This window comes from Chiloscyllium punctatum, chromosome 6 (assembly GCF_047496795.1).
Source record: "Chiloscyllium punctatum isolate Juve2018m chromosome 6, sChiPun1.3, whole genome shotgun sequence".
Classification (NCBI taxonomy): Eukaryota; Metazoa; Chordata; class Chondrichthyes; order Orectolobiformes; family Hemiscylliidae; genus Chiloscyllium; species Chiloscyllium punctatum.
The window spans coordinates 78,971,264-78,986,115 of record NC_092744.1 but is presented as its reverse complement, the minus strand read 5'-3'; the positions used below and the strand labels follow the sequence as shown (position 1 = coordinate 78,986,115).

Sequence of the window (14,852 nt, the reverse complement as noted above, 5' to 3'; positions counted from 1 at the left end):
AGAGGGCATAGGCTTAGGGTGAGAGGGGAAAGACATAAAAGAGAACTAAGGGGCAACTTTTTCACACAGAAGGTGGTACGTGTATGGAATGATCGGCCAGAGGAAATGGTGGAGGCTGGTACAATTGCAACATTTAAAAGACATCTGGATGGGTCTGTGAATAGGAAGGGTTTGGAGGGATATGGGCCGGGTGCTGGCAAGGTGGGACTAGATTGGGTTGGGATATCTGGTCAGCATGGATGAGTTGGACCAAAGGGTGCGTTACCATGCTGTACATCTCTATGACCCTATGACTCTCTGTGCAAACTGTTTGTCAAAAATGAGGCACTACTTACAATTTCTGAGGGTGTATAGACCCTCTGTTTCTCTGCTTCTCCCCCACATTGTGTGGCCTCCCACGCATTTTCTGTGATCACTGCCTCATGCATGGAGTGTGATTCTATGGAGGCAGCATCCTCAAATCTCAAGCAAGTAAGCGTGTGCATCTTCAAATGGAAGAGGCACTGCCCCAACCTCGACTCACTCACCTGGTCTTCACGTGATCATGAAAGAGGTTCCAGCATGTCCAAGCCTTAACGTTGCAGGTACGGTAGACTCACTGCACTGTTCCATCTCCTGCTTCCCCTGCCTGACGTCAGATCATTCCAATGCAGGCCGGACCAGAGCGGGTGATTCTGTGGAGATGAATTGACTCTACTGGCAGAACCGAAACAGCTTAATAAACTTAAAACGCAGATGCATTTGCAAGGTTTGTGAAGGTTTGCAGCTCAGGTTGAGGTTTAGGGTGTAGGTTTGCTCGCTGAGCTGTAGGTTTGATATCCAGACGTTTCATTACCTGGCTAGGTAACATCATCAGTGGCGACCTCCAAGTGAAGCAAAGCTGTTGCCTCCTGCTTTCTATTTATATGTTTGTCCTGGATGGGGTTCCTGGGGTTTGTGGTGATGTCATTTCCTGTTCATTTTCTAAGGGGTTGATAGATGGTATCTAGATCTATGTGTTTGTTTATGGCAGATGCATTTCTCCTGTCGGTAAATCCTGACAGACTGGAATCGCGGGCATCTTTACGATTCCCACGACAGAGGAAGCCCTTTTGTTTGCAAGGCTTCGCCTCACATAAAAACTAGGGAACCTCTCTCCCTGCTGGTCTGAACAGGTTAGCATTACACCTGGGTGGGTTGATGTGATCCAAAGCGGCAAGGGCCTGACCAACAAGACAGACGGTCCTGTCACAAACTGCCAAAGGTGCAGAACGATCGGTTAACTAACCTGCTAGGGATATTTTTCTCCAACGTAACTTGCATCTGGATGTGTTGGCAAACTAATAAAACTCACAGTTACACAATGACACCCTGTCATCTGTCAGGTGGAGGTTTTGCAGTGAAGCAAACCCTTGTTCAAGGAACATAGTGTTCAGAGGTCCAATCATGACCAAGGAACATTTGATCTCTTGCCAAAACAACGTCCAAAAGTCCTTTAACTTGCAGCTGGCATGGGATCTGCTGCACGAAGAACCTACGGCAGTTGCTAACTTGGCAGAATTTGAGCTGGGAGTTTCCCAACACGGTCCGTTTGGAAAACAGATTGTTACTGGCAACAGAGCCCTAAAGATAACAAAACCCTCCAAAGAGAAATTGGACTAAATCACTAACGTCGATCCCATAATTGCCATGCAATAACAGAACCAATGCTCACTGACTAATAACCAATTGCCCTTACTACAGACAGATATAATCAAGGACTCGGAGTGCCAAAACACAGGTCATGGTCCTGGAATTCCATCAAATAGTAATAGATTGTATCTCAGGCTTTATACTTCAACAGCTTTTCCAAAACCTTACTCAGAATGCTGTAATCTGTGAAGGTTTACAGTCATCCAAACCACAGAGAATCTTTGAATGCAGCTGCGTTGTTGTGGACAGGCACTGACAGAGCTAAACAGCAGTCAGCAAGTCTTCCCCTACTGATCAGAATCCTTCTTCAAACCTTGACTGACTTATTAATGCCACTGGTTCTGAGCCATCAGGGTGTGGGTTGGATTTCCACCCCAGTTATTTGACCAGCTAAGTCAGTGCTTCCCAAACTACTTTCCAACACAAAATCACTATAACACCGAAAGTGAATATGGTCCCTAACACCAAAATACAGAAAACAGCAATAAAGAAGCATAGTAACATTCAGTATATAATTACTAAAGTCCATATGACTCTTACATCTATCACGTTATTTCAGCCATTTCGATTATCCCTAGCACCATTTTATTTTTGAATTTTCTTTGTAATTATCTTTCTGAATTAATTAATTGGATCATAAGTCACCCCCACACTTGCTATTCAGCTGTTGACACTTTACTCACACCACTTGACACTTTAGATCACCTGCAGAGGCCTGTTATTCAGCCTGACGATACTCCCCTCACACTATGTGTACTTCTGACACTCTCAATTACCTTGCTATTATCTCTCCGCCTATATATTCTACATGTGCGCTTCCCTCCACTTCACCTGGTGAAGAAGCAGCACTTCAAAAGCTTATGAGTTCAAATAAACCAGTTTGATTATAGCCTGGTATCGTGTGACTTCTGACATTGTCCACTCCAGTCCAACGCCTGCATTTCCACATCATGGATATCAATCCATGTACATCATCTCAATCTAAAAATGTATATGTTTGAACACTTTGTAACAACATTATTATTATATTTACTCACCAAGCACAACGTGTTATGGACCAGACCAAACCCCCTTAAAATATTCAGAAGATAGCCTAGACCATAACTTTTTTTTGTTTTAAAGATAATTATAATGTATTGCATTCCAGACGCAATTCGACTGGTCAAACTGCCAGATTTAAAACAAAGCACACTTTATTCATCCACTTAGTTAAAATACAACAAAAGGAGGAAGGAATTGGAATTACTTAATTCTATTGGCAAACTTAACAGAATTATAGATACAGTAACCTTTACTAATTAACTGCTCCAATACAGCAAAATCCCATATAGACACCCCTCAGCAAAAGGCAAATTCAGAAAACAGACTGTCTCACCAACAGTTCTCCAGTCCATGAGGAAAAAAAACATCGAAAGTCAACTCTGTAAGAGTGAGAACTCCAGTTTCCAGACACAGCAAAGTGAGGTGTAGCAGCTTTTCAGAACCTGGAAGCTAAACCTAAAATCCCTGGTTCTGTGGTTGGGAGCTTGACCACACCCACTCAGGCTGATTCTATTGTTCCAACTTGTTAAAAAAAAACACACAAGGGCTCAAAAGTTGTTTATTCTATCTTAGACTGCTTGGCTCCTGTCCCCCAGTCTCTCTCTGAAAGAAACTAGGTCAAAACACACCTCTTAAAGCACTGTATTGTCACAAATAAAACACGTCTGTGAATGCTCAATTTTCATTTGGATGTCCACTTGATTGCAGACAGTTAAAAAAAGGAGAACAAATCCCTGGAAGTCAATGCACTCACTGCATGGCATGTCATCTTGCTAATGGACATCACAAGAAATATGCTTGGTGAGCCTTGATTCCAATGCTAAATGTAGTATGTGTACTGCTAGGTTGTGCAGTCACCTACAACCATAAGGCATAAAAGCTGGTGGACGTTAATCCACTGAAATGCAAGATGATGCATTTTGGGAGGTCTAATGCAGGAGGGATATATGCAGTAAATGGCAGAACCCTTAGAAGCATACGGGGGATCTGGGTGTTCAGGTCCACAGTTCCCTCAAAGTGACAACACAAGTGGATAAAGTGGTCAAGAATGACATGTTTGCTTTCATCAGAGCATAGAGTATGAACATTGGCAAGTCATGTTGCAGATGTATAGAGCTTTGGTTATGCCACATTTGGGATGTTGTATACAGTTCTGGTCACCACACAATCAAGAGGGATGTACAGCTTTGGAGAGGATACAGAAATGGTTTATCAGGATGTTGCCTAGTCTGGAGGCCATGAGGAGAGATTGAACATTCTCAGCTCGATTTCAATTGAACATCGGATGGTGAGAAGGACCTGATAGAGATTTACAAAATGGTGAGAAGCATGGATTGAATGGACAGTTGGGGTCTTTTTCCACATGGAGAAAGTCAGGACTGCAGATGCTGGAGATCAGAGCTGAAAATGTGTTGCTGGAAAAGCGCAGCAGGTCAGGCAGCATCCAAGGAACAGGGGAATCGATGTTTCGGGCATGAAGGGCTCATGCCTGAAACGTCGATCCTGTCTTTTTCCCATGGTAGAAATATCAATTACTAGGAGACATGGGTTTGAGGTCAAAGGAGGAAAGTTTAAAGGAGATGTGAGAGCCAATTTCTTTTTAAACAGAGGGTATTAAGAGTGTGTAATGTGCTGCCAGAGGAGGTGGTGGAGACATACAATAGCAACGCTTAAGAAGCATCTTGACAGATAGATTAACAGGCAGAAAATAGAGGGATAGAGATTGCATTGAGGCAAAAGGTTTTTAGTTTAGACAGAGGTCATTTGTTGGTGGGCTGAAGGGCCTGATCCTGTGCTGTATTACTCTTTGTCCTTTGTACTTCGGGAGTAGGTATTCCAGCCCATCGAGTCTGCTCCTCCATTCAATGAGATCATGGCTGACTAGATAATCCTCAACACCAGTTTCCCGCCTCTTTCCCATCACCCTTGATTCCTTTAATGATTAAAAATCCATCTCAGACTTGAATATTTTCAATGGCCCAGTCTCTACAGCCGCTGTGGTAAAAGATTCCACAGATTCACTACCCTCAGAAAATAGTTCCTCCTCACCTCTGAACTTTTACTCTGAGATTATGCCTTCTGGTGCTACCCTCTCTCACAAGGGGAAACAACTTTCCTGCATTTAGTATTAGTGCACCCAGTATCTCTGTAGCTATTTTCTCTAATATCCTAGGATTCATCCCATCAGGTCCAGGGGACTTATCAGCCTTTAGTTCCAATAGTTCCCCTAGTTCTTTTTCTCCGGCAAAAGTTATTGTATTTATTCCTCTCCCTCTATTGCTCCTTGATTATTAATTACTAGTTTTGAAAATCTAATGGTGCCTTTTACTGTGAAGACTGATGCAATTCATTTCCACATTTTGAAGACACTGTGAGATCTATGTAAACTTACTTGTCACAACCCTCTTCATCATTTCTGTGATCCCTGTTGGGATGATCACCTACAGTTTGGGAACCACTGATCCATCTAATCCAGCACCTGAAAGTCCCCCAGTCTTTCTCACCTCTGCACAGTGCTATGCCCTGACAACTCCAGGGACTTTGTACACCATGAAGAGAACTCTGGTTGTACAGATGCAAACAGAAAATGCTGCAGATACCCAGCAGGTCTGGCAGTATCTGTGAACAGAGGAAAAGCTAACATTTCAGCTCACTAACCTAACCTTGTCTCTGAACTGAGGAAGTCAGCGGGCTGGAGGCTTAAGCAGAGAGGGATGGCCAGCGTAATTGGAATGGGGACAGTTGTGGGACCAGGGACCAGTGCGGGTGGTCAGTGGCTTACGAGACCAGTCAGACCATGTGTTGTAGCCCCTGCATTAATCTACTGCAGGACCTTTATAGGAAGAGTGTAATGTTTATCTTTTTAACTTTAGTTTTTATTTTTCTAACTTATACAGTGAATAACTGCAAGGTAGTGTAACTTTTTTTCTTTACTTTCTCTATTTTGTATCTAAGATTTGCACCGAGGTCCTTGAGATGGCACAGTGAGAGGCGACATTGTAAACCTTTCACTGTACTCCTGTAGGAGAAAGTGAGGACTGCAGATGCTGGAGATCAGAGTCGAAGAGTGTGTTGCTGGAAAAGCACAGCAGGTCAGGCAGCATCCGAGGAGCAGGAGAGTCGCTGTTTCGAGCAAAGGCTCTTCCTCTTCAGCTGCTGCCTGACCAGCTGTGATTTTCCAGCACCACACTCTTCCACACTATACTCCTATACTTGAGTACACATTATAATAAAACAAATTCTGAAAGTGTAATAGGCTCTGAGCAAGTAAAATGGGGTAGAGGGGAGAAAAAAACAAAAGAGAGGGCTGTGTCAGGGTGGAAAATGTGAGAAATAACTGACTCAAAATGTCATTGTATAAAAGGCAAAGGGAGTGGTCACAGTTATAATCGAGAAACAAAAGATTTGCTCAATATGGGTGTGATGGCAGCATAATGACTGAAAGCAGACTTTTTAAATTCACAGGATGTGAGCATCACTACCTAGGCCAGTACTTATTGTACATCCCAGAGGGAAGTTACAAATTAACCACATTGCGGTGGACCTGCAGTCACATGTAGGCCAGACCAAGTAAGCTTGCTACCCTAAAGGAAAGTGAACCAGATGGGTTTTTCCTAGCAATCTTTCACAGTCCTCGTTAGACTCTTAATTCCAGATTTTTATTTAATTCAAATTTCACCATCTGCCATGGTGTGATTTGATCCCAGGACCCCAAAACTTTACCTTGGCCTCTGGATTACTATTTAAGCAAATAATACTACTAGGTTATCGCCTCCTCAGAAAACAAAAGTTGAGGTCATGCACATGTGGAAGGAAAACAGAAAGGAAAGTGGTCTGAAACTGTTGAACTTGCTGCTGAGTCTAAATGGTCTAATTGAAAGATGTATTGCTGCTACTTAAGTTTGGGTTAAGCTTAATTAGACCACCCCAGCAAGCCAAGGGCAGAACAATGGGGGTTTATGCTCAAGGACTGAGCATAGGTATTCCAGAAAGCAATCACTTAATATGCATTTGGTGTCCACAATGAAAAAGAGATCACATTGTGAGCAATGAATGCAATGGACTAGGTTGAAAGAGAACAATAAGTTGCGTCTTCACTTGGAAGGAATGTTTGGCTTTTGGACAGTGAGGAGGGAGGAGATAGAGTCATAGAGCACAGAAACAGAACCTTCAGTCAAACTTGTCCATGCTGACCAGAATCCTAAATTCATCTAGTACTATTTGCCAGCACTTGGGCTGCATGGTGGCACAGTGGTTAGCACTGCTACCTCACAGTGCTAGAGGCCTGGGTTCAATTCCTGCCTCAGGCGACTCTCTGTGTGGAGTTTGCACATTCTCCCCATGTCTGTGTGGATTTCCTCCAGGTACTCTGGTTTCCTCCCACAATCCAAAAATGTGCAGGTTACGTGAATTGGCCATGTTCAATTGCCAGTAGTGTTAGGTGAAGGGGTAACTGTAGGGGAATGGGTCTGGGTGGGTTACGCTTCAGTGGGTTGGTGTGGACTTGTTGGGCCGAAGGGCCTGTTTCCACACTGTAAGTAATCTAAATATCCCTCTAAAGCCTTCCGATTCATGTACCCATCCAGATGTCTTTTAAATGTTGTAATTGTACCAGCCTCCACCACCTCGTTTGGCAGCACATTCCATACACACACCACCCTTTGCGTGAAAAAGGTTGCCCCATAGGTCCCTTTTATATCTTTCTCCTTAAACATACACCCTCTAATTTTGGACTCTACCCCTGGGGAGAAAGAACTCAGCTACTCACCCTATCCATGTCCCTCATGCTTTTATAAACTTCTATAAAGTCACCACTCAGCCTCTGATGCTGAAGGGAAAATAGCCCCAACCAGTTCAGACTCTCCCTTTAGCTCAAACCCTTCAACCTCGTGAACGTCTTTATAAATCTTTTCTGCGTCCTTTCCAGTTTTTTTAAAAAGTTCGAGATAAAATGGCAAGTGCTCCAAGTCCTACATTTACATGGGAATGTACTCTGGAAAGGGACAGAATGTTGGGGGGAGGGAGTTGATTGAGGAACAGACCAGGGTGTCACAGAGGGAATGGTCCCTGTGGAATTCTGACAGAAGAGGGGAGGAAAAGATGTGTTTGGTGGTGGCATCGTGCAGGGGTTAATGGAAATGGCACAGGATTACGCATTGAATATAGCGGTTGGCAGGGTGAAAAGTGAGGACAAGTGGAACTCAATCATTCTTGCCTGAGAGGGAAGAAAGGGAATGAAGGCAGGGTCAGGCACGGTCACGGCCATGCTTCACCGTAGTGCAGACAGTCCTGAGTTTGGGAAAACTGACGACATATGAGAGGCACTGATATGGAAGACTGCATAATCAGACCTGGTGTGCTGTGGATGGAGAAAATGGGGGAATGGATTGGAGCAGGAGGTAGGGTGTGAGAAAGTGTGGTTGTGGAGTGGTTGCATTCACAAGAAATATCAGTCAAAGGCATAGCCCAGGAAATGGACAAAGTTAAAAAAAATCACATGACACCAGGTTATAGTCCAACAGGTATTTTTGGATGTACAAGCTTTCGGAGTGCTGCTCCTTCGTCAGGTAGCCAGAAAATGGAGACAGAGAAGTCAAGGAGGATGAGGAACATGTCCGAGGTGGTCTGGATGAAGTTGAGAGAAAGGTGGAGTCAAATGCAAATTTGATGAAGCTTTCTTATTCAGGGTAAGAGCAGGAAGGGGCAATAATCTAGTTTTCAAAGTTATTCAGAAAGAATGGGGTGGGTGGAATGGCTATGCACAAGCTGTTTCTATTTGTCTGGATGGGTAAGTTCTACATTGCTGGCTGGCTGCTCATATACAAGATGAGTTCAGAGCTGTGTAGAGAGAGTGCCACACTTTTGGGTGAGATATTCAATTGAAGCACTGCCTGTCCTCTCAGATGGATGTAAAAGATACCAAGACATTATTTCACGAGGGGCAGGGAATTCTCTCTGGTGTCCTGGTCAATATTTCTAAAATAACGTCTGTCACCAAGTTTAATTACACATGGAATATTCTTGACATTGATCCAGCTCCCTCAAAGCCAGCTCTCAGAGTGAACAGAACCCCTGAAAGTCCTGTTCATATCTGTCAGCCAGGGCTCCCTGATTGGACCAGGTTAACAGCCCCAATCAGGGAACTCATATTCTATGAGGACCACCTGGCTGACCTCATTACAATCACTACAGTTTCCATGAAGCTGGACTTGCCTCTAAGAAGCCCCACACACATTGAGCATCATGCCGCTGTATGACTTATGCTTACAGAAACCACTGCCACACATGGACTTTGTGGGCACACGCAAGAGGAAGAAATAGTTGGTTCTAGTCATTAGCTGTTCCTTAACCATCACTGCTGCAAAACAGATTATGTGGTCCTTAGTACAATGACGGTGGTGGGAGCTATCATATGCAAGCTGGGTGGTATGTTCCCTACCAGTGTGATGACATCTGAAACATGTTTCATTGGCTGTGAAATGTTTTGGGACTTCCTGCTGTGGTGAAAAGCATCACATAAATCACAGTTCTTTCTCTTTATTTCCCACACAATTCGCTGTGAAGCACCTTTGGGCCTTTTCACTAAGTGCAAGCTGTTGCAATAAAAAAAAGCGCTTTAATAAAAAGGAAAAGCCCTCATAAAAAAATGAAAGCAACATGTCCAAATATTTCATAAAATCGTTTGACAACTGTGGAGACCAGAGGGGCGTTTAACCCATGGAAACGGGTCAAATTTTGGACAGTTTGCTTCTGGTGGAAAGAAGAAAGAAACAGGGCAACTTCAGGATTAAATGGAACTCATAAACTGCAGGTACAAATTGGGCTTGCACTCAGTAACAACACAGGATGAATGAGACTATAATTGCTCCTGGGCTGCATTTTACCAGCCCCCAGTTTGGCAGAAATTTAGACATATGTAGGGGTGAGTACGCCATCAGGACTAGGTTTTTTTAGGCCTGACATCAAGGCTATGAGGCCAGAATAAAACTTAGCCCAATAAGTCTGCTCGATGGTATTGTAAGACACAAGGTCGTGGGCTTAAGCCACACAAACTCTAGAGTAGTCCTCGAGCTTAAAACTAAGAGAGTGCTACATTGTCAGAGGTGCTGTCTTTCAGATGAGACATTAATCTGAGGCCCTGTTCACCCTCTCAAGTGGGAGTAATAGATCCCATGGCCACTATAACCATGGTCACTATTTTACTAAAATAATTGGAGCAAGTTTATCCGGTCATCGTCACACTGCTCCTTATGGGAGTTTGCTGTGCACAAATTAGCTGCTGATTCCTCCATTATATCAGTAGTAATGCTTCGAGAAACTCAGTGGTTGAAAAGAACTTAGGGACATGCTGAGATTGTGAAATGTGCCATATAAATGCAACGCTTTTCTAAGAAAAAAATCAACATTTCCTTACAAAAAGATTACTACCTGGTATTACACTATCCTAGTTTCCTGTGCAATCTGCTCAGTAGGTGATAAAATGTACATTAATGGGTCACTTTCTCCCCTTAACTACTGAAGTGGCCACTATTTCAGTTCAACATTCCAAAGTCTGACATGTGTGCTAATGCCCAGGACATTGAAAGTAACAATTTGCTGACTCCTGTAAACAAATACAGGCCCGAGTGACCACAATTTCCAAAAGGGGACAACAACATCCAACCTTGCCCTTTCCAGCACAAGGACCCAGAAGACTCCCACTGAATGTGTACAGAATACAGGAGGAATCCCAGTTGATACTCTGTCCTCACTTAGCACTCACCATGAGAGGCTACAACAAGCGTCAAAGCCAACCTGAAATAGGAATCTGGTGAACTCCTTCCAACTTTTCCCCAGCTCCCACTGCACCACTCACCCCACGCTTACTACAGTCACTTCCCTGGAGCCAAATCATAAATACACCATGTAAAAATAAGAGAAGCACCCACATTCTGGACTCCTACCCTTGGTTCTGGACTTACAATTAGAATCAAGTGAGCTTTTCCCACTTTGTCCATAAGGGTTTCTGAAGGAACAGTGCAGAGGCCAGTATCCCGTCACCGGGTCACCCTTTTATTTACATGTGCACACTACACTGGCTGTGGCCCAGCCAGCTCAGAGTCAGTCCCCGAAGTGAGGAGATTCTGAATCCCCTGTTTCTATTTTTTTTTCAAACTCAATCCTTCATTGATGTTACTTTGTAAAATGGTTAAAATAACAATGAATTCATGTAAAACTCTGTTATCTCACTTTTTAGATTAGAATCAATCTAAACATCATGGCATAGACAGAGAACACAGGGGACTAACACCTTCAACATATTGTCTAGCTAACACCAAATGTTACAGCTAACCTGAGAATGCAACTTTTAAAAAAAGGTTTTGTGATTTACACATGAAAGAAGTGAAACTATCATGGTATTCGAACAGATGAAAGACTCCACAGACAATCACAGTATTTTTCAATGTATAATTTCAGTTACATCACACTGTAAATTTTTGCTATAAATTCTGTGCCTTACAATTGTGTCCTCCACAACCACCTGATGAAGGAGCAGCGTTCCGAAAACTAGTACTTCCGATTAAACCTGTTGGACTATAACCTGGTGTTGTGTGATTTTTAACAATGTCATCTACAAATTAGAAAAATACTTTCTCCATTGTACTGCTAAAGTATTTTACTTCACACACACCAAAAAGAAAATACCACCACTCACAGACATTTTGTAAGAGCATCTTAGATGATATCAAGGCGAGGATTAGTGGTTATAGGTCAGCCAGGACTTTCCTGATTGGCCCAAGTTAATAACCCCAATCAAGGATCTCATAGTCAATAAGATTCACCTGGTTCCAATCTCTACAGTTTCAACTCCCTCACACAGATCCTAACTCGTAATGTCCCTTCAGTCTAAAAGGTTACTGCTACATCCGCTCCATTCAACTACAACATTAGCACAGAAGTGTCCACAATTGTAAAGGGTTTGACAGGATCTCACTGCAGGGTGATGCAGATTTAAGATAATTGTCAAAAAAGGGAACAAATTTATGTGCTGGCTTGACACATCAAGCAATGCCTGAACAAAACAAAGGAACAAAACCAATTAGGTAGCTATTTCCAAAACCTGGTATAAGGACGATGGGATACATGTTACTGTACGGTTCTGCAGTTCATTGCAGTAACTGGGGGCAGTTTAGCTCACTTCCAGTCTGTTGATAAAAGTACAATTTAAAACAGTTCCAGGAGGGGAAAAAAAAACACTTCTGAAGCTTTGAGGCATGTTCTAGGCTGGTCAGGTCAGGTTTCCGAGGAAGTGGAACAATTTCTCCACAAGGCCTCGGGATAGTGAGGAGAAAGTGGGTGGGCTGGCAGACCCAGTTAGGATTAAACACTTAGCAGAAACTACTGCAGCAGCAAAATAAGTGTTCTCTAAAGCCACTGCACCAGCCGCTGAGTTAATGCAGGGTGAAACTGAGTCACACTGAGCAGTCAAGCCCCAGGCTCCAGCTCCAGTTTGCACTAAGTTAGCAAAACTCAAATAGTACAATTGCTTCTGGACAGGAAAGGGAGAGAATGCAGGGTCAGTGCAGAGGAATGAGTCTGTTTCGGATCCCAAATAATATTTGGCGCTCCCCGTTCAGAAGTGTGCAGCAATCAATAATGGTCACAGATGTCTCGGTTGTGAAGCACCCTGTTGCCAAATAGCCAATGAGCCATGTGGCCCCAGGCTTATAGAATGGTGTCCGTGCCTAGAGCAACATACCCCACCAATGTTCCACAGAAAAGGAAAAGGCTACACAATAAAGGGACCAGAAATTATTCCACTTTTCAGACACTCAAATTGAGCACCAAAGGGGGACTTTTGTTTTGCACCAGCAGATGGTAAATGTTCAGACCTTTCTCTTTAACTGCTACACACCCCAAATGCAGTTCCCAGTCACAACAACAAACAGTCCCCCCAGCAATGCATATTCACACAGAGAGAAACCTGAAATAACTAATGATGTGAATTAGGCAACACATTGTGCATTGTCACAGGATTGACGTGGCTGGCAATGAAAGAGCTTAAACAGAGAGAGAGAAAAGGAATGACAAAGACTGATACAGCAATGGTGAGAAATTCAAAACACTCCGAGTTTGCTTTCATTCAAAAACAGAACTTGGACTATGCTCAAAGTAATTAATGGCAACTTGCACATTCTACATTCCCTTCCCAGACCCCCTCTTCCTCATCCCCACCTCCTGCCGCATTCTTTTCCTCTCCCATCTTTTTACAACACATGGGTGCCTTTGGCTGGGCCAGCATTTATTGCCCAGAGGGCAATTCATAGCCTGCTGTGGGTCTGGGGTCACATGTAGGCCAGACCAGGTAAAGACAGCAGATCTCCTTCCCCAAATAAGCTTTGGTGAACCAATAGTTGTGTGGTCAATGTTAGATCGGTTTTTAAATGCCAGATTTCAATGAATTCAAACATCACCATCTGCCCTGGTGACAGTCTCCCTCAGTTGTGCACTGACTAGTCCAAGTGACATTACCACCATGTCACCACCTCCCTCACGTTTGTTCCTTCTGCTTGATCTTCTTCATCCTCACCCAAGCTTTTTTCCCTCTCCTCTCCCTCCCCTTCTTCCCCTGCTCCTCTCTCCTTCCCTCCATCTCTTCCCTCCCTCCCCTCCCAGCCCAAGAGGCGACAGTGACTGAACACAGTTATACGTCAGGGTGCAAGACCAGGAGATGGGAGGGCAACTCCGGCATGTCCAGTGCTTCAAGGGCGGGGGCAGTTTGCCTGGTTAGACCCCGCCAAACACTTGGATCACAGCGTTAGTCCCGAGTAACAGCCAGTCCCAGTGGACAGCAGACTGATTCGGGACTGACCCGTTGCAATAACAACCCCCCACCCCCTCCCCCAACGACACCCGGCGTTAAATCCACAATTCCTTTTGGTTACAAACGCATTGAGGGGGAAAAGCAAGCGAAAGCTAACCGGCGAAGACAAATTCAAAAGATGCATGAGGTCTTAACTCGACAGAACGGGGGGATGGGGGGGGAAACAAGACAGGTTAGTTTTTAATCGCGGGTTGCAATTGCAATCTGTTAATTCCCATTGCAAAATCGATGCCCCCCCCCCCAGCAGACTAACCTTTCCCGGGAAAATCCGGCACAAATTTGAGTGGTCCGATCTGACGGAGCTGAAAAGCGGTCCTCACTTCGTGACAACTCGGATTCATCAGGTGGACCCCGGTCAGGCCACCGAGTAGCAGCGACAGAGGCAGAACCCACTGCAGACGTCTCATTCTGAATTCCATACCGGCAGGTATATACTCACACACACACACACCACACTTTGCTCCCCCCTCCCACCCACTCCCCCCCCACACACTCTCTCTCTCTGAATCAAAGAAACAACAAAAAAAAAGAAATCGTGTTTGTTTTTCTCTCTCACTTGCAAACTTTTTTTCTCTCTCTCTTTCAGAAGTTCAGTGGCTCATGCCTGGTATCTCCTGAGTTGCACACACTCTGTATATCTATGTGTGTGTGTGTGTGTGTTTCTGTGGAGCTCTCGCTGCTTCCCCCCTGTGTTGGACCGGGAGACGCTGAGGCTGGAGTTCAGTTTGCCTCTACCTTGTCCCCCACAGCTTGGGAAATCGGCCTCTTTGCTGCTGCTGCTGCTGTTGCTGCTTCTCCCATTGGCTCGCTATTCTTAGCCCTGACCCCTCTGAGTGAAACCTCCTTGAACGCACCGCCGCTGCTGCCCCCGAAGAAACGCCTCATTCTCCAGCCGCTTCCACTTGCCAGCCTTTTTTCTGAAACACCGGCTGACTTTGATAACTTGGGCTCCAAGTGTGAGAGCCAGGTCTTCCCCCCCACCCACCGCCTTGGCTCTGCATCAGACCGGGAACTCTATTTCAATTCGATTTAGTTGTAATCCTTCAGGGAAGGAAATCTGCCATCCTCACCTGGTCCGGCCTGACATGTGACTCCAGACTCACAGCAATGAGGTTGACTCTCTCAAATGGCCCGATCAGTTCAAGGGCATAGAGGGATCCACAATAAATACCAACCAGACGGCGACCACTCCTCCACCCCTCCCCTATCCCACCAGCGAGTAAATAACATTTAAAACATTGAAGGGCGGCACAGTGGCTAGCACTGGTGCCTCACA

The 14,852-nt window shown here is 44.5% G+C and overlaps 1 protein-coding gene across 2 annotated transcripts in view; it reads right to left on the bottom strand.

Moving 5' to 3' along the window:
* The window catches only part of LOC140479122 (glypican-5-like), a 578,521-nt gene extending 564,487 nt beyond the window's left edge, over positions 1 to 14,034 (bottom strand). For both annotated transcript variants that reach the window (XM_072573060.1, XM_072573062.1), the window contains exon 1: positions 13,830 to 14,034. In XM_072573060.1, the coding sequence (XP_072429161.1) occupies positions 13,830 to 13,995 (166 nt within the window). In that variant the 5' untranslated portion in view covers positions 13,996 to 14,034. The remainder of the gene's footprint in view (positions 1 to 13,829) is intronic.
* Positions 14,035 to 14,852: the final 818 nt, after the last annotated feature.